This window comes from Symsagittifera roscoffensis, chromosome 3 (genome assembly GCF_963678635.1).
Source record: "Symsagittifera roscoffensis chromosome 3, txSymRosc1.1, whole genome shotgun sequence".
Lineage (NCBI taxonomy): Eukaryota > Metazoa > Xenacoelomorpha > Acoela > Convolutidae > Symsagittifera > Symsagittifera roscoffensis.
The window spans coordinates 82849300-82872898 of record NC_087064.1 but is presented as its reverse complement, the minus strand read 5'-3'; the positions used below and the strand labels follow the sequence as shown (position 1 = coordinate 82872898).

Genomic DNA, 23599 nt, shown 5'->3' with positions numbered 1-23599 from the left:
TTGAAAAAACAGTTTGGCTAAAACTCACCCTAAACTTGATCGCGAGAACAAAATAAGTTACGGGAAAAAACTAATAGCTGATTGCAATATTGCTTATCCAAGAGTTTAAAAAATCTTGAATCATTCTTGCAGGGGCGGATCTAGGACTTTCTCGAGGGGAGGGGTGACCAAATTGTTTTTCCGAGCTCTCCCATAGCACTACAAAGACCCTGTTTTGGCGAAAACTTCTGCTCCAAAAATGGATATCCCAAAATAGTACAAAGGGGGACCCTTTGGGTCGGCAGGGGGTCGAATCGATGACGGAGAGGGAGGGGGGGGGGGGGTGGAGGGGGCATCCGCCCCCCTCCCACCAAATCCGCCTTTGCATTCTTGTAAAGATCATAGCCTTCTACTAAAAAACTTAGAATTGAAATTTCGGGTATTGAAGATTCTGCATTCCTATAACCACGTAAAATTCAACATTAATTTTCGATAAAATTTGACATAACATTTCCAAGTAACGAAGAACATATTTTTAAGTTTGCAAGATCTTTTCAAGTTAAAACCAGTTTTTCAAAGATTACAATATAGCCAAAATTGATTGGCTAAAGTTTATATTTTTAGATTTCATATCCTTGTCAGTCAGCGAATAAAGTCTTTGGAGTGGGAGAGGAGAGGGAAGAAGAAGCGAGGGCACTTGTGAAGTAGTGCCTCATCTTCTTCTGGTATGCCAGCATGCCCGGCCACTTGGACAACCTGGAGGCCACTGAGAGAGCCAGGTTGCACATCTTCACTGCCTCCATTTTCTTACCCTGGTCTGCCTGGCCCAATCCGTTGTTCCAAAGCTGCACCATCAGCCATTGCAGCTGCAAAAAGCGAATCTCCTTTTGAACAAAAATTACTATTTTCATTCTTACAAATGATATACCAATAAATGCGCCGTTTGTTGTTCCGACTTTAGAAAAAAGCGAGAAACATTCATACCAGCTGAAGATTTTTATGCAGCAGATGTGGATGCGATTAAAATATAGGAAACAAAATCGTAAATTCAATAAAAGCGATAGAAACATTAAGAGCATAATCCTGATTGGATCTGTCTTCTTGAGAATTCAAAATATAACTTAGCAATTATAGTTTGGATTCACAAATGTAAACCAATAAAAAGTATTGGAGGTTTTTCCGTGTTTCGAAGAAATTGACGAATATCTATACTAGTATCTATGCTTTTAATTCCAGAAAAAATCGATAACCATAATACTGTTTTAGGTGAAAATTCTTCATGTTCTGGTTGAAAATTTAACAAAAACTGTCGTTGTGGCCAAAAAATTACTCTTTAAACGTTGGAAAACCGTTGGAAAACTTTTAGAGTAGGTCTGCTGAAAATGGATGTCGCAAAACAGCACAAAATGAAGGAACTCAATCCGGAGTTTTTTCCTAGCGGCATATTAAAAAAAGTTCTAGAGACATGGCAAACAAGTGGCGAAGGATTTAAAACATCATTATCTACACTCGATCCTGAAAATCATTATCAAAACTGATATTTAGACCCGAAACAACTTTTTTGAACATTTTTGAAATCCGAATTACCGACTGAAAAAATGTATTTCGATACCATACTCGATAACCTATGAGCGCTTTTAAGGTACGTAATTTTGCATGAAAAAAAAAACGAGCTAGGCCCGAGTTCCTTTCCACTTCTAGTGGGATGGTCGGAACAACAAGATTTGAACCGTTTTAAAAGAAGTTTCAAAAATTTAGCGCCATTTGAACCTAGGTAAAATAAGCTAAATGATGCGCATTTTATTGACTTTAATTTCTTTGCACATCATACACTAAGATCAAATCCGTTAGTCAAATCAATATAAAATTGGGTAAAAATGCCAAATGGCCCACCGTCAGGACAAATCTTATATTTTCACTTTTCCTTAATCTATATTTACAATATATGAACTTAATTTTAGAAGCAATGATTCTTTTAAATTCACAATTGTGACTGATGGTGGAATGAGAGGTTATCACCCTTGAATTTCTTGAAATGATGTTACCTTTGAGTTGCACTGTTGAACTTCTTTGCTAATTCCAGTAGCTGTCAAGGTGTTACCTTGGACAATCTCCTGCATTATTCCCTCTATTGAGCTCATGACTAGATCCATGACTTCAACATCTGACACACTTTCTTCCTTCAAAAGCCGCTTCAGTTCTTGATTCAACTTTATATATCGAATCACACAGTACAGAAGCTTGTCCGGAGTAAGACACTTTTCATTAGTCTTTTCTGCAATCTGAAGATTACTGGTAGACCCGGAGTTCAGTGTTTTACAGTCAGATGATGCTGAGGCGCCTTGGAACTTCAACTGCCTTTTAAAATTCTTCAGCAGCATTTCACGACAATGTAACTCAACTGAAAGTAGCAACCTTTCAATGAGATCTCAGTAGTTCCGCCAAAATAATCCTTACAAAAATGATAACTTGTAAACTGAGGGCTACATGAATCAAGCCAGCGCAAGATACTCTAGTGGGGCTATCAAAAGTAGTTTTAACTGACTAAATTTTACCTATTTCTGGCTCCAAAAACTAATATACACGAAGCGTACAAATGAACGAAAAAAAGGCGTAAATAACAATTTCATTTTTCCCGAAAACTCTCGAAAATTTTTCTCGAAAACTCTAGAAAAAGCTGCCTAAAACCATAACTCCGGATTTACTTCCATACAAAAACGCTTATCATGCAATTTAATGCATGTCCATGTGGATTGTCAACGACATGAATCTTGATCTTCGTTTGATTTTGCTAGGTGTAAGCTGTTTTACAAACTCTCTGTCATAGTCATCATTTTTCTGTCAGGCAACCCCACATTGTGTTATACAGTGCTGATTTAAATTAACCGGACAAAACGCGTTAAACTTGAAATTTAAAACCAGTTTTTCTCAAATTGGGTTGAGTTTAGGTGAAAACTTATGAAGACAAAACTTGCTTAGAATTTTAGCAGAATTAATATGGTGCAATTTGTTTTGCGAAATTCGGGTCCGAAATTTTACCCCAAAAATGGGTCATTTTGGCTTTTCTTAGTTAATAGAAAATTACGCCTAAAATACCCAGTCGATCACAGACATAATATTATCAAAGTGAGCCCCTTACGTAGCTCAACAAACTTTAAGAAGGGTATTTTCTTCAAAACAAATTGCATATTGTTTTAAAATTGTTTTTAAATAAAAAGTTGGTATTTTATAAAGTAAAAATGACCTTTTTTTCTATCAAACAAAAATATACAACTTATACAATTTTTTGGAGATTATACCCTTCTTAAAGTTTGTTCAGCTCCGTAAGGGGCTCACTTTGATATTATTATGTCTGTGATCGACTGGGTATTTTAGGCGTTATTTTCTATTAACTAAGAAAAGCCAAAATGACCCATTTTTGGGGTAAAATTTCGGACCCGAATTTCGCAAAACAAATTACATCATATTAATTCTGCTAAAATTTTAAGCAAGTTTTGTCTTCATAAGTTTTCTCCTAAACTCAACCCAATTTGAGAAAAACGGGTTTTAAATTTCAAGTTTAACGCGTTTTGTCCGGTTAATTTAAATCAGCACTATAGTACCATTAGGATTGGGAATTAAAACTTTCAAGTGTCTGGAGATTTTGAGGGACAATTAGTTACAGAGGTTTAAGCCTCTATGTTTTCTCAGAATACAAGGTGTTGTGCAGCAAAAGTTGGGAAACGAAAAATCACCAATCCGACTGAATAAAACTAGTGATTCGCAAAGAGTATAAATTATTTCATGAGTTATAGATAGAAGTCAATTGATTTTTGTTAAATGCGGTTTTAAATAAGTAAATCAGTTCAATTGTAGATTTAGTTCAAGTAGAAAGCTGAGATGTCTTTTTTAGGCTTCAACATTCCGCCTCCCTTGAAGTGTCTTCAATTTTCAGAGCGTTATTATGTCTAGATATGACTACCCATTTACAGTGTATGAGACGAAGGAGAGGAATAGTAGGGCGGAGTCGGGTAGAGCAGCACGTCTGCCTCCACATGGCGAGGTGCGAAGGTCCAGTAGGCGGGGCGCTGTCGACCGGGAGGACCTGCAGGGTTTCTTCGATGCAGTGACCAGAGGAGATCTGGGTTTCACTCCGATTCCTGTAAAGTCGTTGGATGAGATCCAGTCTTGAAGGAAGAAAGCTGCAATCGTGGATAGGGCAGTTCTGCGGTTTCCGAAAGCTGAGACTGTGAGTAGCATTTATTCCATTGTATCATAGTAGTAGAGTATAGCGGGTGTGCATCAATTGTTTGTTTTGTTTTAGAAGCAACTTAGAGGTCTTAAACGTATTAGTGACCTCAGCGTAGAAGGGTCATTGTGCACTGACTGGTAGCAATGATTCGGAGATGGGGTTCACTGATGCTGCTAAGTATCTGAGGAACATTGGTTCTCAGCAGAAGAAACTGGTCCGCTATGGTGTTCTTGAGAAGGGGAAAAGTTTGTATCTTCCATATGCGTGGTGCCATGCAGTTCTGACTCTCTGCGACGAAGAGAGGGTCTGCTGCATGTACTATGCGGAGATGCAAACTCGGCTTTCCTTGGTAGCATCTGCGTGGAAGCACTGCCAGCAACACTGCAGGGTCAACAAGCGAAGAGGACCAGATGACAGCGAATCGCATGACAGCGAATGACTGTTCAACGGTAAATATGTAAACAATTATTCAATAAATGAACTAAATGTGACTGCACCATAAGTAAGGAGTATACAAGTGAAGTATTAACGGTACGAGTCATGAGCGAAAGTTTGTCCTAGCTGTTTTCAGACAATAATTACATTTTGGGTCATGAGGGTACAACCTCATACGAATTTTAATGCTGGGAATTTTCAACATTGGAAATTTACATGAAAGTGGCCAAGATGAACGATTCAGACCATAATGTATTGCATAGGGGGTAATTTAGGTTCCTACTTTCAAAAGGGTCATGGGGGTACTACCACTTAAAATTTGAAAACTGCACATTTTTGATATTTTTCGATTTTTAGCACTATAAAGTTCTTGTTTTAAATGAACTGCACATTGGATATGTCTTGGTTGCTATACTGGTAGCTTCCGCAGCTTCGCGACTGGGCGTATGTATTCACCAGTTGTGGTCTTCACTTTTACCACTCGAACAATCGAGTCATTTCCAGGATAAACTTCTATGATTCGTCCAGTTTTCCATTCTAGCGGTCGTTCATTGTCTTCGGCAAGTAGGACTAGGTTGCCAACTTTAAATTCTGGGCCATCCCTGAACCATTTTTTTCGTATTTGTAGCGTTATGAGGTAATCCCTTTTCCAAACTTTCCAGAAATCCTTGATCATATTCTGTAATAGTCGATATCGTACATTGGTTGAAACATGGATGTCAGCAGAGGGAAGAGTTAGCAATGATTCCCCTATCAGAAAATGAGCGGGTGTCAGCGGAGTTGGGGCGTTAGGATCACTTGACATTGGATACAATGGTCGTGAGTTTAAGACAGCTTCAATTTGATTAAGAATTGTAAGAAATTCTTCAAAACTGAGACGTTGCAGTCCTATAACTTTTCGCATATGTCTCTTCATACTTTTTACAGCTGCTTCCCAGAGTCCTCCGAAGTGAGGAGCACAAGGAGGGATGGTGAGCCATTCAGTTCCTTGGCTATTGACGAAACTAACAACTGATTTGTCCGTTCCATTTTTGTCGAGCAGTTCCTTGATTTTGATCAGATCATTTCGAGCCCCGATAAAATTGCTTCCATTGTCACTTAAGATCTTCTCAGGTTTGCCACGGCCTGCAGTAAATCGTTTCAATGAAAGGATGCATGCTTCTTTGGTTAGACGAGTAACCATTTCCAAATGAATAGCTTTTGTCGCGAGACAAACAAAGACGGCAACATAAATTTTTGAGACCTCTGCTTCCTTAATTTCAAAGGGACCAGCAAAGTCTATTCCACATTGAGCAAATGGCCATTGACTAAATTGGACACATCTCATGCATCTTCTAATGAACTGTCGAGCTAGATCACGGCCTTCGATTATCCAAATTTCTTCTCTCATTGTGTTCAGTACTAATTGCCCCCCGCCATGAAGAGTATCTTCATGATATTTGCGTATAAGTAGGGATACTAAATCAGATTTTTTCGAAACGAGTATTGGAAACTTCTTGTCTGTTGGGTAGTTCGATTGTGAAAGTCTGCCTCCAACTCTTAGTAGATCGTAATCCTTGTCGAAAAACGGACTAAGATTGAGTAGTTTCGATGTTTTACTTAGCTCCCTTTTCACCTTCAGACAATTTAGCTCTGATTTGAAATGTATTTCTTGGTCTAAACGAAGAATTAGCATTTTTGCCATGATTCTATTTTTGGGTTTAAGACAATCTTCTTCAAGTTGTACATCAGATGTCCGCTTAGATCTGAGCCGCTTCCGATAGTTTATCGATATTCTATGCTTAAGATGTTGAACAAAAGATAGCATGCGATGCGTACTGTCTTGTTTCAAGTGCTGTAGTCCTTTAAACGAAAAATTCCATCCGTCATTTCTTCGTTTTGAGCATGATTTGCAAGAACAGTTCGAATTTGTTCACTTTCTGTATTAGTCTTGGCTTTGACGGTTCGTTTTTCAGGTGCTTCAACTAGAGATGGTAGTAGGTTGGGCCAGTGCCTTTCATCCTTGGTCAGCCAATCTGGTCCATTCCACCAGAGTGAGGAAGATATTAATGTGTCAGCTAATACACCACGAGAAGCTAAATCAGCTGGATTTACTGCTGTTGGCACGTGTTTCCAATCACTTCTGGGTAGGGTCTCTTGTATTTGTGAAACTCTGTTTGCAACAAAAGTGTTCCACGTTCTTGGAAGTTGAGCAAGCCATTGCAAGACAATTGTTGAATCAGTCCAGGCGTGTAAAGTTATCTTGAGATTTGTTTTCCTCAAAATTGAATGAACTGATTTAAAAAGTTTGGTAGCTAAACTTGCACCGCAGAGCTCTAATTTGGGAACAGAGATTGCTTTGACCGGAGCAACCTTTGTTTTGGAGGTCAGTAGATACTCAAAAGGTCAGTAGATACGAAATAGGTAATTCTTGCATAAATTGCGGCTGCATATGCTTTTTCGGAAGCATCACAGAATACGTGAAGTTGAACCTCCTTTATTGGATGTGAGCTCATAGATCTTGGTATCTGTAGTTCCAGTAGTTGAGGCAAAGTTCCGGTGAGCTCATACCATTTTTCCTTGGTTTTCTGATCGATTTCAGAATCCCAATCAAAACCTTGGACCCATTGCTGTTGCATGAGACATTTGAAATTGACGAGGAATGGAGCTAGCCATCCCATCGGATCAAACAATTTTGAAATTGTGGACAGAAGAGTCCTCTTTGTAAGCAGTTTCAGCTCTGGTAAGGCAGTTGAAAAACAAAAGATGTCCTTATTGGGCTTCCAACTGACTCCTAGCGCCTTGATTTTGTATTCGTCAGAGAAAAGTTCCAGCACATCCGATTTTTCGCGGAGATGTTCTGGCAATCCTTCAATTATTTTAGCATTGCTTGAAGTCCATTTTCGTAGAGGGAATTCTTGAGAGCTCAGCTTTTCGCATAAATCAGAGATGAGTCTTTCTGTATCATGCTTATCATCAGCGCCACCAAGAAAGTCGTCTACATAGAAACAATTTTTGAGACTTTCTTTGATCATTGGGTTCTTAGATTGATCTGCTACTTCATTGAGGCATCTTGTTGAGTGAAAAGCTGACGAAGCTATTCCATATGTAACACGTGTCATCCTGAGATGCTTGATTTCATCCGATTTATTTGATCTCCAAAGTATGCGATGGAAATCCTTCGATTTGTCCTCTAGAGCAACTTGTCGGTACATTTTTGCGATATCTGCTGATAAAGCAATTGGGTAGAACCTGAAGCGCATGATTATCGAGTAGAGGTCGTCTTGTTTCGTGGGACCAACCATCAAAGTGTCGTTCAGTGATTGTCCGGTTGATGTTGTTGCAGATCCGTCGAAAACTACACGTAGCTTTGTGGTAGTAGAATCTTCCTTGAAAACGCAGTGATGTGGCAGATAATATACGCTATCAAATGGCTTTTCGATTTCTCCAGGCGGTATGTACTCCATATGCCCCATTTCGAGAAATTCGTCTATGAATGCGGTATAGCGATCTTTTAGTTCTGGATTCTGTTCCAGTCGTCGGTCGAGATAATTGAATCTGCGTTTTGATTGTGCTAAACTGTCGCCAAGTTGACTATTGGGCTTGAAAGGCAGCTGCACGGTGAATCGTCCATTTTGTAGTATGGTTGTTTCCTTAAAGTGAGATTCACATCGATCTTCTTCTGTTGTTGTCTTTTTGAAATCAGGAATTTCTTCTAATTCCCAAAATTTCCTTAGACTATCGTCAATAGACACATGAAATAACTTGAAGAAGGTTGTTGGAGGACCCGGTGTTCTGCCGCTAATCATCCAACCAAATAGAGTGTCACTTGCATAAAGCTTGTCTGTAAGCTTAATCTTTTCGCAGCCAACAATGTCGTTGTAGACATCACAGCCTAGGATTATATCGATTTCCTTTGGTTTATCAAAGTCTGGGTCCGAGAGCTTAAGACGTGTGATATCCAAACTGTTCGGTATATTCACCCGTTTTCTGGGCAGGTAGCCAGAAAGTTTTTGAAGAGTGAAGGCTTCTATATGTAGAGATTGATTCTGAGAATCCTTTGTTTCCAGATTGACAGAACCAGATTTCACAGTTTTTGCTCCTCCGCCAACTCGAGTTAGTTGAAGAGTCAATTTCTTGATTGGTAGCTTGAGTCGGTTAGCACAGCTGGTTGTAACGAAACTGCATTCAGATCCGCTGTCCAGTAAGGCTCGACAATTGTGATAACCGCCATTTGCAGTTTTCACCTCAATTAGTACAGTTCCCAGTATGGTAGTGGCACCGATAGTACCCCCGTGACCCGCAAACTTATTTTCAGGTCCCGGTTGCTTGTTTGGGTCTGTATGGATGTGAAGTAACGAGTGATGACCCTTTCGACAGGTTTGGCACGTTGACTTCGACTTGCACTCATGATTTTGGTGTCCAAGGGACAGGCAATTGAAGCATAATCGCTTTGATTTGGCTTCTTGTCTTCTATTGGAAATAGACATTTCCTGAAATTTTGTGCATTGATACACGCGTTGATCACCACTGCAGCATGGGCAGAGGATCGTCTTAACAGAGTTTGTGTGGTATGTCTGTACCTTGTCATCTTTCTTAGAGTTTCCAGATTGGTCTGAATTTCCTTGATGATTTTTTCTATGAATTGAAGGTAACTGGAGGTCCTTCGTAGCTTCTAGGGCGCGAGATCGTTCCTCCAAGAACTTCTTCATCTGTTTGATTTTTGGCACGTCACTTCCCGCGCAGGAAAGTTCCAATCGTCTTCTAGTTTCAGGATCTAATTTCTTGGCCAAAACGTGAACCCAGATCAAATCGCACTGATCAATTTTTAGTCCAAGCCCTGTCAGTGCCATCGTGTTTTCCGTGTAGGTATTAATCAACCGACGTATTGCAGCGGATGACTCATGCTTCAATGGAGTGAATTCAAAAATCGCTTCAAAGCAGGAAGAGTGAGCTTCACGTTGCTCATGTCACTAGCAGGTGATGACATTTTTAACTTTTCTCTTTGTTTCTAATCTTTGGTTCGTTCGTGAGTCGCGTTGCACCAAAAATGTTGTGCAGCAAAAGTTGGGAAACGAAAAATCACCAATCCGACTGAATAAAACTAGTGATTCGCAAAGAGTGTAAATTATTTCATGAGTTATAGATAGAAGTCAATTGATTTTTGTTAAATGCGGTTTTAAATAAGTAAATCAGTTCAATCGTAGATTTAGTCCAAGTAGAAAGCTGAGATGTCTTTTTTAGGCTTCAACACAAGGTTTTGGGATGGAATCTTTTAAGGGTGGGTCTAAGATGTAAATGAGCCTCAATTTAAGCATAGCCAACAGAAAGTTGGAAAATCGTCAATGAACTCAAGCAAAAATAAAAAATACTGGCTAACGAATTTGAAAGAAAAAGTTGGCATTAAAGCTCTTTGAATTTCTAGAATTTTGAACTTATGATGGATACTTTCAGGACAAAATTATCCCCATTTGAGAGAACAGGATCAGAAGGTTAACTTATTATTACGGTGGGAAATCTGAAAGTAGAATTCTTTTTCGAAACCCGAATTCGATCACGTTTTTCGTGACCTTAACACTTTTGCTGTTTGATAGTGAAGTTTGCTTTCATTTTAACAAAATAAAATGAGTTGAACTTAAAAAATCCAAAGTAAAACCGCAAAAAAACTAAATTTGAGTCTGAACAAAGTAAGGTTTTTCCTTAGAAAAGAGCTATTTAAGTGAAAATAACTTGGTTCTTCTACACTTAATAAGAAAACGTTACATCTAATTAAGCTCCTGACATTTCGATGAACTTTTCTTTTTTAGACTCACTCTTTTCTGATAAAATCGATCTCATTTGGGATAGAAAATTTTTTTGCCTATTTGCACTTTTTTACAGCCAGGCGAAGATTGAAAGCTGCTTAAATAAGTTTTAAGGAAATTACATCAAAATTCAGATTTAACAACGCTGTTCATTTTAGGAATTCGAAAAAAAAACACCAAAAACCACTTTTCCTATGAAACACAATAGGCAGCTTACTAAAGAATGTAACGCCCCAAAAAATCGCCTGCTTTCCTTAAAGAAATTACAAGAGCGCTGTTTCCCCTACCAACTGAGCTGCTGAAATTTGCTGCTTTCAAGAGCTTACACCGGGGCGAAGCTGACTTCGCATAATATGCGATACAACACGTAAAAAAAACAGCACAGTGCTCAAGAAATAGCTAGAGAAGGGATCAAAACAATGCTAATATTGGAAGAACAGGCAAAACAGTTAATATAAATCCAAGAAAACTGAGGAAATTAAAAAAAATTGAGCACTTAAACTTTCGTTTCTGAGACTTATCAATGTCAAAAAAATATACTGCAAACATTTAGAAAACAAAATAGAAGGCAAATACGCTGACAACGTTTTAGCCGACAGGCAATCAGCTGAAAATTATCTGAAACTGCTTACAAAGTATCCACGAGTATTATTATATTTGTTGTATGCAAGTTGACATACATAACTCAGAAACTAAAAAGACAGAGCTCAAATCATGCAACCAAAAAATCTTCAGCAACAAAATTAATATGGAAATTCTATAAATAAACATATATAGCTTAGAACTCTAGATATAGCATTTAACAGTAGTTACTAGTATCCAGCAGTTAAATTAAAATTTCCCAGAAATTGAGCGTGTCAGCATCACAAACGGTTAAACTGTTTTTGAGAAGCACGTTGTTTACTCAAAAAAAGTATATTCCCATTTGATAACGCTTAATGGTTGCAAGCGTAAAAAACTCGAAGCAATAAAAAAGAAGATGAAAGAAAACCGACGTAAAACGGCAACTTCTTCAAAATTCCTCAAGTGTCAGATTCATTAGAGCTAATTGCGTCAACTTGACCCATAATCGGGAAACTGTCATGACGAGCATTCATTCAAAAATTTAATAATCGGAGTAAACCTGATCGACTTTAAAAAAAGGCACCATATTTAGAAAAATTCTAATGAACGCAAACAAATCAAAAAATGACTGAATTGTTTTTTGAAATCTTTCGATTTTGAAAGAAAATGCATATGCCCTTAGGGTTCGTTGAATTTGAAAAAACAATTGACGATAAGCTGGCAAGCTCGTCTCTATAAACCAATCGGATCGCAAAAAGTTAGTTGTTCTGAGCAAACATAGAAGCGATGAAACTTTATATCACATATTATTTCATTCCGTGAAGTTCTTCTCAGCACACCAATAAAGTGTTGAAATATTTCAATTTGATTCTTATTGAATCAAACAGCAAAAAAAATTGAGGCGCACCGATCCAGCCTTGAATCTCTTCAATTAACTTAAGTTATTTCATATTGAACCGATTGCAAACAGTGATTTTTCTCAGCACGCGATTAAACTAAATCAAATTTAAAGATTATCCACATCGTGACCATTAAAGCTCAAAAACTCTTAAAAGTTTAATTTTAATTCATACCCTAACTCGATTGACAAAAATTAACCTTTTCTGAGCAACGCTATTTTATACTGAGATTTATTAATTAATTCTATGAATCGAGTCACAAAAAAATTAAAGTTTTTCTGAGCACGCCAATCACTACTACAACTACTCCTAACGCGTTTAACGTCCGTTTTCCCATTGTGAAGGGGTTGCACACGCCAATCAAGCCCTGAAATTCTTGAAAGTTGAAGTCGGTCTACAGTGACTAGATTTGCATAGCATTAGTTTCCTCAGCTGTGACTCTAATTCAAACTGTGACTCTATTGGCCAAAAATTATCAACTCTTTCTGGAAAAATTATTCACGCGTTGAAACTTCTGAACCATTTGAAGTTATTTTGGACCTAAAATCTAATAGAAAAATAAAAGTTTGCTAGCAAAATATTCATACAACGAAATTCGAAACCTTCGAAGTTAATTTATGAATTTGATCGATTCACAAAATTCAGATTTTTTTATCAAGCTGTTCAAGCGTTCAAAAAAGGAAATATTTCAGGTTATTTAATTAAGCTGATAGGTTTGCAAAAATCTTCATTTTTTCAGCAACCCATTCAGAAAATTAAACTTTGAAAATGCTCAAGTTTCAGTTCGGCGAAAACTTTAAATTTTTCAAAATAAGTTAAATTAGAAGTAGTAAGAAATTTTAAAACGTGTCAAAATATTTCAAAGAGCAAAGCGGTTCGCAAAAAGTTAAAAATTCTTTAGGCAAGCTTAAGCGATGCAACTTTGAAATATGTCTTTTTATTATTAGAGCCAATCGGTTGGTAAACTTTCAGTTTTTCCAAGCTAGCTATTTAAGCGATCAAATTTTGAAAATTGTTTTTCGAGTGAGTGGGTTTCCTAATTTTTCAAGCGAGTTATTCAGGCAATAAAAAATAAAACTTTGAAATATGTAATGCTATTTTATAGAGCCAGTCGGTTTGAGAAAATGTTCCAAGCAACATATTCAAGCGATTAAACTATAAAAAATTTGAGTTACTTTAAAGAGCGAATCGATTCGCGATTTTTTTTCAAGCAAGCTAATCAAGTCATTAAGTCTTGAAACATTTCAAAAAAATTTTAATGGCTTTGATTGTGTGACAATAAATCAATTTCATGTTCTTGAACTTTCGTCAAACTTTGAGGCGTATCCAATATTTTCCTATACGGCAATAATATCATGTGATATTTGTTTGATAGGTGGTGAACCTCAGATTTTGAGTTGATGAAAATACAAGATAAACCATAAATCTCATGACCAGTGGGTTAGAACTATTCAATAAACCTTGATTTAATGCTTCTTTTATACTATCGGGACCCAACACGAACATGCCATGCCAAGCATCCGAGAGATCAGAAATTGAAAGTATTACAAAATAATTTAAAAGCTCTCTAACAAATTGCTTCGCAAAAAGTTTATGAAGTTATAAAACAGGTTGGATTGCTTTGCAATAAACTTAAATGTATTCAAGCAAGCTATTGAAGCATGAGACTTACAAAAATTTTGAAAATTTTTATACAGCTTAGATTGTTTTGAAAAAAACCAAGTTATTAAAGTAAGCTATTGAAGCGATGACATTTCAAAAAAGTTAGCAAAATGACAGTTGGAAAAAAGCATTGAACGCAAGGAAACAAAAAACTTACTTGTTTTGGGAAAATTCAAGTTGCGAATTTTAGAAGAAAAATGTGTGCCCCTAAAATTTCCAATTTCACAAACAATTTCTGCTTGATCTTTTTTTGATAAAATTAACCAAGCTTGAAAAAACTGGATCAATAGATAATATTTATATTTTGCTGGGCAATCTGATAATCAAATTCCATTTTGAAATTAGAATCCAATCACATTTTTCATGACCTTTAAAATTCTGCTGTTCAATAGTGGAGTTTTCCTTCTTTATAACAAAGGAAATGAAGCGAACTTGAAAAGAAATCAAAAGTCAAACCGCGAAACATCAAAATTGAGCGTGAACATATTAAGACATTTTACTTTGAAAAAACACAAAAAAAAATCTGCAAGAGTTATATGGGAGTACTCACTACTTTCCTTACTCTTAATAACTTGAGTTGTTTTCATAGCTTGGATTGCTTTGCAAAAAAAAATAAAGTTGTTTAAGCAAAGTGTCTAAACGATGAAATTTCGAAATAGTTAGAGATTTTGTCGCTTCAAAATAGCTTGCTTGAGTCTGTTTTTCGTCTCGGTTTGCAAAAATTTGTATTTTTTCCAAGCAAGTTATTCAAACAATAAAACTTTAAAATATTTCAACTAGTTCAAAGATAGAAGCTTTAACCTTGCGCCCGACAACATTAAAACATTGTGTTGAGTTAAGCGTTGCGTCCATGGCGCATTTCGACTTTCATTTAAAATATAAGATTATAAATCAAGCTATCAAATTATTCAAGTGATTCTGTTAAACAAGTCCTGAAAAACCCTTACCAATAGCAAGCGTAACAATCAAATTGAAAAAATTTGAATAATGTGGATAAAAATATAATTTTTCTGTCCCAACGATGCATTAAAAAGTATGCTTCGAGAAGCGAGCATTAAAAAGACATGAGCGTGAACATTTGAATTAGGATGAACAAACTTGAAGAGTTTTCCTTGTGAGAAAAAAACGAAAAAAAAAATCAACACCTATTTACGCATCGCGTCTTCACTACTTTCATTGGCACTTAAAAACTAAACAGCCTGAATAAGGATATTCGCAGTGTTCAGTAAACCTGTAATGTTACCAACCTTCTTTCGCATCTTTATTTTTAGCAGAGGATGCTACTGTCATCAGAAGAGAAAGACAATCTCCGCTAGAAGCCTTCGCATAAAGCTCTGCCATGTCTTCTACCGTTTGGACAATCATCTGTGAGTCATGTTTTAAAGCGAGCAAAATGTCGATTCTAGCAACAATCGCAAATGAAGTGATATCGGCCAGATCCTGCTGTCCGCATTTCACTGACTGCTTTTGTTTTTCAGTAGACTCAACTTCAGCTGAAACCGTTATTTATTCTAAGCCAATCTTTAGATATACAAATCAACAATTACACAGAGGCTGAGCTACGCTTCGCAAACACTAGCGACAACACGCCAAAAAAGCAGCTCTATAAAGTGAAATAAAAAAAAAACAGAAATAAGCCTCGAATTAGTAAGAATTCGGCTACGTATCCGGTTCGGCTACGTGTCCGGTAAAGGTTTTAGTTCTCATCCATTAACCACACACCACGGACGCTGACTACTGCCAAACACTGAAGAAGAGAAAAGATGCTATGAAATTTCCAATGTTACAGATTGCAATTATAGCAAAAAGCAAAAAAGCCACCTCCTCATGAGCACTTTTATTTGCGAGTTAACTTACAAAAAAAGAAGGTTCGTACTAATACACTACGCTCGCTAAAGCCCGCAAGTGTAATTATACCTAAGATACGATACTAGCACATCACAATGAGCTAAGAATTAGTGAGGTAATTTCAATTCAAGGCATTTGCGTTTTCAATCAGAGAATTATACATTACAGCATCAATGATGAAGAAAGATGACCTAATGTTCAGTTTACAACATAGCCAACAGAGAGTTCTAAAAGAGTCAATGAACCCAAGTTAACAGAAAAAGAGACTTACTTTTCAAAAAAATCTCACTTTCAAATTTCAAAGAAAAAATAGTTGCCTTAAAGCTCTTTGAATTTCTGCAAACAATTTATAGTCGATCGGGTTTTTCGTGGCCTTAAAACTTTTGCTGTTCAATAGTAGAGTATGCCTTCTTTTTAACATAGGAAACGAAATGAACTTTAAAAAAAATCAGAATTCAAACTGCAAAAAAAAGTAAATTTGAGCCTGAAAAAATTTGTCCGGTAAAAAATAAAACAACAATCATCGCAACCCATATAAGAGTCTGAACTACGTTTATCGACTCTTAAAAACGAAGAAATCAATGGCGGTATTATATTAACACGATTTTAGGACGAGAAACTTACATTCCTTAACCATAGAACACTGACTTCCAGCAAACAAATCATTGATTGAAACATTTCCACTTTTAGGACTACAATTGGCCATTTCTCTTTCGTCTATAGCCAACTGCGCATTCATATACTGAGTTGTTTGTATCAGTTGGTGAACTTTGAAGACCTCTTTAATGATTCCACCGCTTATTTCATCGATGTTCGGCATATCTCCAGCATGGAAAGCAGATTGAACCAGGATTAGAGCCTGGCCCAGACTTTTCAGCCACAGAAACAAGATTTCCTCCTAAAACACCACGATTTCATCTACGGATATACAAAACTTAACAATGGCAACGAAAATGCTAAAACGTTAATTGCGGACACGTAAACTACAAAAAAGTAAGCTGCACTTCGCAAACGGTAAACAAAACCCTTAAAAGTGAAAAGAAAAAAAGTAAAACTAATAAAGCATCAAAAAATAGCCACCAATAAACCAGATATTAAGATATGATATTGCAGCAAAATTGCCATCAAATATATGAGCACTTCTATTTGCGATTTGGGTCGGAAAAAAGAGGCACTCACAATATAACACCACGCTCTGCTTGAGAAAAAACAATGATTCAATCAAAAATTCTTCAAGATGAATTGAAAAAAAAACTTTCATAAAACTATCGAACAAAAAATGTTACATTCCCGGAGCAAAAAAAAAATACACATTTGGCCGAATCAATAAGCTGAGCAAAACATAGCCCACAGAAAATTGAAAAAATGTTAATGAAAGCTAGAAATAAGATATAATGCTGATTTATTTCTTGAAAAAACTTCATCTTTTAGCTCTCAGAGTTTAAATTTACGTGTCTAGAAATAAGCTAGAAATAAGATATAATGCTGATTTATTTCTTGAAAAAACTTCATCTCTTTAGCTCTCAGAGATTAAATTTATGTGTCTAGAAATAAGCTAGAAATAAGATATAATGCTGATTTATTTCTTGAAAAAACTTCATCTCTTTAGCTCTCAGAGATTAAATTTACGTGTCTAGAAATAAGCTAGAAATAAGATATAATGCTGATTTATTTCTTGAAAAAACTTCATCTCTTTAGCTCTCAGAGATTAAATTTACGTGTCTAGAAATAAGCTAGAAATAAGATATAATGCTGATTTATTTCTTGAAAAAACTTCATCTCTTTAGCTCTAAGAGATTAAATTTACGTGTCTAGAAATAAGCTAGAAATAAGATAAAATGCTGATTTATTTTTTGAAAAAGCTTCACCTCTTTAGCTCTAAGAGATTAAATTTACGTGTCTAGAAATAAGCTAGAAAAAAGATATAATGCTGATTTATTTTTGAAAAAGCTTCACCTCTTTAGCTCTAAGAGATTAAATTTACGTGTCTAGAAATAAGCTAGAAATAAGATATAATGCTGATTTATTTCATGAAAAAACTTCATCTCTTAAGCTCTATGAGATGAAAATACGCGCTTGTAACTTTTCGATTTTCAAGAACATTTTTTGATTGAAATTTTCTTGATCAAATTAGCCCAATTCGAGAAAACTGAATCGTTTGGTAAGTTTTTCATTCAGAACGAAAAATTTTTAAAAAAACTATGCGAGGCAAAGCAGAGCTTCCCAACACTTGCTATACAACATAAAAACAGCATTGCAAGCTAGCAGAGAGAAAAAAGAAAGCAAAGCCAGTGAATAGAAAACAATAGAAAAATTTTTAAAAACCCAGCTACAAAAACATGTAAGTTTAGCCTAAAATAATAAGTTGAATTTGAAGTTAACATGTCAGACAATGCAATCGCTGGTGTTAAATGATCAATCACAAGCAATTATCGAGCGGTAAATAGGCCAGACAACTACGACTGAGACAAAAACAAAATGTTCGGCATGAAAAACTTGAAATTTCTGAAATTCTAAAGTATTATGGCAATAAAATTAGGTCAGTAAGCCAATAAAACATAAGCCGACACATTTCAGAAGTATAAAAAATCAAAAATAATATCAATTACAATGAAAATTGTTAAAGATTAAGCAAAATACGTGATGCGGCAACTACGACCAAACGCAAGAAGGCAAACAATAGCCGAAAATTTTTTTCAAAAAAGATTGTTCCAGTTTAAAAAACCACAGGATCTGACCACATTAGCAGACTTTTGTCATTAGCAAAGCACTTGTTACCTCTAGACTAAGAGTGGAAGAGAAGCTGAGAAAAGTGAACTTTTTATATGCCAAGCTATCAAAAGGTTTAAGTGATTGCTTAAGTTGTTACCGCGAAAAAAGTCTCTATTGCGATTTGATAATTCCTACTAGTCGCCAGCTTAAAAATCCCATTTCGAAACCAAAAGTCGAAACCAAAAATCACATTTTTCTCGACCTTTACTTTTTCCGTGCGATAGCAGAGTTTACCTACACCCATTGATTCCACTTCACATGCCTTAACCAATGCTCCATGCAAGCGTAATGATTATTATTGAGAGTTGAATGTGCTTTAATTATGCGGAACCAATCTATTCCAAGTAGCTTTGAAAATATAAATAACTTTTATTAAAAAATTCGTTCAATAAAATTAGGGAAAACAAAGCTGATATTAGAGGACAAATGCACAAAAAAAAGGTCTAAAAATGATAGAAATTTTCCGCCTCGAAAAAAAAGAAGCTACAAACAAATATCTTAAAGTCAACGAGATTAAAACTTGACCCTCCCGACCGAGCGTAAACTGCTTGAGCCACTCAGGCATGGCGCCGTGCAATCACTTTCGCATCTGTTTTTTTTTGTTGAAGATCGGTCAAAGAAGCTCATTAATAAAGCAGATCAGTAAAACAGCCAATAGACAGTTGGAAAAATGTACAAAAGGGCGATGAAGAGCTTTGCACCACTTGCGATATAACACAAACACAGCATGGCAAACTAGCAAACAGAAATTTGAACGGCAGCCTCTAGATAAAAAAAAAACATTTCAAAATTTCGAGAAAAACCAGATATACCAAAACTTTCATATGCTTGTCTTGGCTAAAAAAACGTCAGAAATAAGAAAATTGAAAGCTACATTTAATTAGAAACAAAGCGGTATTAAAACCAGAAATTTTTGAGCAGACACTCAATGAGCGAAAAAAAATCTTTCCATAAAAACCTTGAAACAAAAAATATTACAGTACCGCTCAAAAAGACTCACATACATAGGAAACTGTTTCGCTCATCCAACAATGCAATATGGTTAAACTAAGCCGATTAAGTATAAACCTAAACAAATTAAATGCCAATTAACTATAAGCTGAAACAAACTATATCAAAATGGAATAATTAATTTTAAAACCGACATAAAAAAACAAATATTGACACATTTTTAAACCCGATTACCTCAATGAACGGGGCTTTGGAAATGGCATTCAGGAAACAAAAGCGGAACCTTCAATAACAGTGCGTGCTATAGGAACTAAGCCCACAAAAATCACCAGACGAAGATTGTCCAAAAAACCTGAAAATTTCTATCTATTCTGAGATTTTTAACTTTTTGGGCGATCCGGGGTTCCCTCGACGGACCCAAAATTAGATAAGTAAGCCGAAAAATTTTTTAGCAAAAAATCAATAAAGGAAAATATACGAAGTCAAGGCTAGTAGAATTCCAAATTGCAGGAGTAAAAGAAAAGAAGACACAGAGGCGAAGCCGAACTTAGCAACACTTGCGATGCGAAAAATACATTGCGTTACTAAATAGTGGATGGAAAAAACACAAGCCAAAAAAATTTATATAAAATTGTTGGAAAAATTATTTGAAAAAGACAACTTGACAAAAATCGAAATATTACAGCAACAAACACTTCATATTTGTATCAGATGAAGTTCATACACAGAACTTAAAAGATGGAAATCATTCACTAAGCGGCATCAAAAGTTGGGTCGAAACCTGTGGAGCCCAAAACAAAACTGTTGTCATAAAAAATTTCATAAAACTTTGAAGTTCAAAATAAGACATGGTTAATTCACAAATTGTGAAACTTTAGTTATAGTAAAAACTGTTTAAATTGCTTTGAAAAACCATGCTTTGAAAAGTAAACCATCAAATACTCTATCAGATTTTTAATAAATGGCGTGTAAAAAACGGAAAATGAACCGACAGAACCTAGGACGAAAAGCACGAACCCAAAAAAATTTGAGAAATTTTTTTGAAAAGATAATTACAACGTGAAACTTGAAAAGATAATTACAACCTGATATCACAAACTTTGCAAAGATAATTAGAATCTAAAATTACAATCTGGAACCAGAAGATCCTTTATAAGTGAAGATCCTCTAGAACAGGAGATCGTCTAGAAGTGTGTACAATGTTTTTTATGGGAAAAAAGTCTAGTACCCGATTGCAATACCCTTGCTTATCGCAAAGGTAAAAAGCAACAAAAAATAAGCCGACATTTTTATCGACAAAAAATAAGCCGACATTTTTTCACACAGAGGCGAAGTTGCACTTCGCATACACAAGCAAAATTTTGACCGATAACGCTCCTGGGAAAAACTGAATGAGTAAAAATTTTGAGTATCCAAAACTTCTCAAGTGATGCACGCCAATTATGAGTCAGCATAATTGCCAAAAGACGCAAGCCAAATATGACGCATTAGTAGTACCAGTCAATTTGAAAAAAAAATTAACAACTAACATGCCTCAATTTATAGAGCGGACGCATTTTAACTAGTAAACGAAAATTTCATTAAAAACATCCGACCGTGCCTAGGTTCGAACCCTCTTATTTCTATGCGGGTCTCCTTCCCTACCTCTACGCTACAGATCAATGATACCTTGAAGTTAAATGGCTATTTGTAATACAATAGTCTGTGTTAGTATCCTTAGCATTGGCTGTACTTGATACTGGTTACTGATCAAAATGAACGCATTTAGTCGCAACAATATTTGCGCCGCAACAAGATTTGCGACTTAATTTGGAAAAAAAGAGAGTTCATACTATAACACAAGCTTTGCTTGTGTAAAAACGGAAAATTTCCCGTTTGAAGAAAAAAACATGTCTTGATGAGATTCGCCGTCCCAGAGGTTTTCGTTGCCTGCAGACTAAGTTTGACGAATTCGCTTAGCAATTTGAATCCAATGTGAGCCAAGAGACTACGTGATTCAAGTGATTCTGTTAAACAAACTGTTAACCCGAAAAAGTCTAAATTCCAATTTGATAACGCTTGCTAAATGCTATCGTAAAAACTTTTTACAGAAAAAAATCACACCCAACCACACAAACTCATTGAGTTTCTTTTTTAGATTCATTTCCACTTCATAATTTAAAGTAGAATGGGCCCTTTATGAATCTCACAGAGAAAATTAAAAAAAAAGAAATGGGCGCTATTTATTTTCATTAGTATTTTCATTTTCATTATAATTTTCATTAGTTTCATTGTAAGTTATTTTCTTTGATTTCTGTACCATATCATTTAACGAAAAAATATTTGACTGCTGACAGTTGTTCGTGGGATAAAAATCCTTCAGTAAATACTGAAATAGCCGCCAAAACTTTCAGCGTGACCGAACTTCGCTTCTTGCTGAAAAGCAATAAAATTTGTTCAATAATAATGAATATTACCATTGATAAAGTAGAGCTGGTCGCAGATACATCATGCCCGTTCTTTTTCGCATAATAGAACATGCTGGAAAACGATGCCAGCAATCGAAGAAGTCTCAGTGCGTGGGTGTGACCTGCTCCAATAGACAAGTTCCAACAAATCTTGATCAAGTTTTCACAGAACTCAGCTGAAACAAAACAAAGGTGATTCAAACAATTTTCGATTGAAACAATGGATTACTAAGAACATCAAGCGCGATGCCGTCAATGATCTTTCTTAACAAGAGAGCCGATGCGCTGAATGAGAAAGACGGAGGTCTCGTATTCTGCTCAGAAAATGCAAAGAAATTATTCTTTTCAGTTTTTAAAAATGAAAACTGGGGCGTAGCAGCACTTCGCCAGGATCAGCCGTACAATCCCTACCCCAAAATCAACTTTGGGGGAGAAAATCGACAGTATGAAATATGAAGAAAACCCCTGGGTAGAAATTTATTAACAGGTAGTCTTGTCTGCTTGAAGTTGAATTAAACTGTGACTACTTTTCAGGCATTTAAATTCATGGTACACGAAAACACCTGTTACTCAACCACACAACAAACCACAGAATATTCTAGAAAGTCTGGCAAAGTTTAATGTAACTGAGTTTAATGTCTCAAATTGTTTACGCATCGCTCCTCCTGATGCACATAAAACCACAAAATCTATTTTTTTGCACTTGAAACGACAAAAAATGAGGTAATTACACCAATGTAACATAAACCGAAACCATTTGAGCGAAAAAAACAACAGGTAAGCTATACAAAAACAGAATTTGTTAACTTCTAAATAAGAAAGGATCAAGCTTTGAAAATTAAGCTAACAAAAACTAAGCAGACAAACGATAGACTAACAATTCGAATTTTAAATTCTTATTTTCCGAGCATATCAAAAAAAAAAACTTCCTGCAGAAACTCGAATCTCAGACATTAAGATCCCAATGCATGCGCATTACGGCTAGACCAAGCAAGAAAATATCTATTAATTAATTGTCGTTTCATCAATAAGGAAGGTATTTTTCTTCCAGATTTGTACAAAAAAGATTTAACTTTGAAACAGTTGGAAAAAATTCAAAGAACGCAAGTAAGCGAAAAAAATACTGCCTTTCTAGAACAAATTATGATTGACACTTTGTTGATAAAATTAACCCAATTTAAGAAAACTGGATCAACTTCGTTAGTCAACTTTTAAAATCAATTTATTACTGCTAAAAAGTTGGAACCAGATACCTCAAAAATACCAAACCTGAGCCTTGAACGACTCAGCCACGTCTTGTTTTTTGAAAAAATCTCAACTTTCGAATTTCACAGAAAAAATAGATGTTTCGAAACTAGAAGTCGATCACGTATTTCGTGACTTTTACACTTTTGCTGTTCGACAGTGGAGTCTGCCTTCCTATGAAAAAAAAGAAATGAACGTCAACAAAATCAAATTCGAGCGTCAACAAATTTTTCAACGTACTTTTCCTGAAAAACAAAATCAACTCGACCTATATAAGAGTATGAACTATGTTCATCGACTCTCAATTAGGTATTTTTCTGGTTTTTAGACTCAAGTATGTGCTGCTTTTAGCAACACATTACAATTCATACACCACAGTTTTGACTTAAGAAAAATCTAAAATAAAACAGCATCAAGGACTTTAAAGTCACATTAAAAACCCCATCACTGCAAACCCCCCCCCCCCCCCCCATTTTTTACCACTATTGAAATATTTCAATGAAATTAGGGGGAAGTTAAACTAGCCGAAGTATAAGCCATCAAAAACCAGCAAGAAATTCGGAGCTATATCATTGTTCATATGTACACAGATGAGATACTGCAAAGCGAGAAACGGAAAAGTAGCTCAAAAAAGGCAATGAGAAAAAAATCAAAATTAATTCTTTAAAAATATTTGAAAAAATCATTGAGGCGGAATCGAACACCGACCAAAAGATTAAGAGTCGCATGTCCTCCCAGCTGGGTCTTGTCGATTTTAAAACACTAGCCACTAACAAAACAGGT

At 35.8% G+C, this 23599-nt stretch overlaps 1 protein-coding gene across 1 annotated transcript; it reads right to left on the bottom strand.

Moving 5' to 3' along the window:
* Positions 1 to 615: 615 nt before the first annotated feature.
* LOC134842460 (uncharacterized) lies at positions 616 to 21738 on the bottom strand. Its single transcript, XM_063858810.1, has 5 exons — positions 21581 to 21738; positions 16026 to 16299; positions 14801 to 15046; positions 2025 to 2380; positions 616 to 845 (listed from the first exon to the last, which is right to left on the bottom strand). The coding sequence occupies exons 1-5, from the start codon at positions 21641 to 21643 to the stop codon at positions 618 to 620; spliced, it is 1167 nt and encodes a 388-aa protein (XP_063714880.1). The 5' UTR covers positions 21644 to 21738; the 3' UTR covers positions 616 to 617.
* Between the last annotated feature and the right edge of the window lie 1861 nt (positions 21739 to 23599).

Bases quoted from the DNA above. Each gene is read 5' to 3' on its own strand.
- LOC134842460 (XM_063858810.1), bottom strand. From the start codon at position 21,643: ATGTTCTATTATGCGAAAAAGAACGGGCATGATGTATCTGCGACCAGC. The intron at 2,381-14,800 runs GTTGGTAACATT...TGCTACTTTCAG, and splicing joins AAATAAAGATGCGAAAGAAG to TTGAGTTACATTGTCGTGAA. The intron at 846-2,024 runs GTAACATCATTT...CGCTTTTTGCAG, and splicing joins TTCAACAGTGCAACTCAAAG to CTGCAATGGCTGATGGTGCA.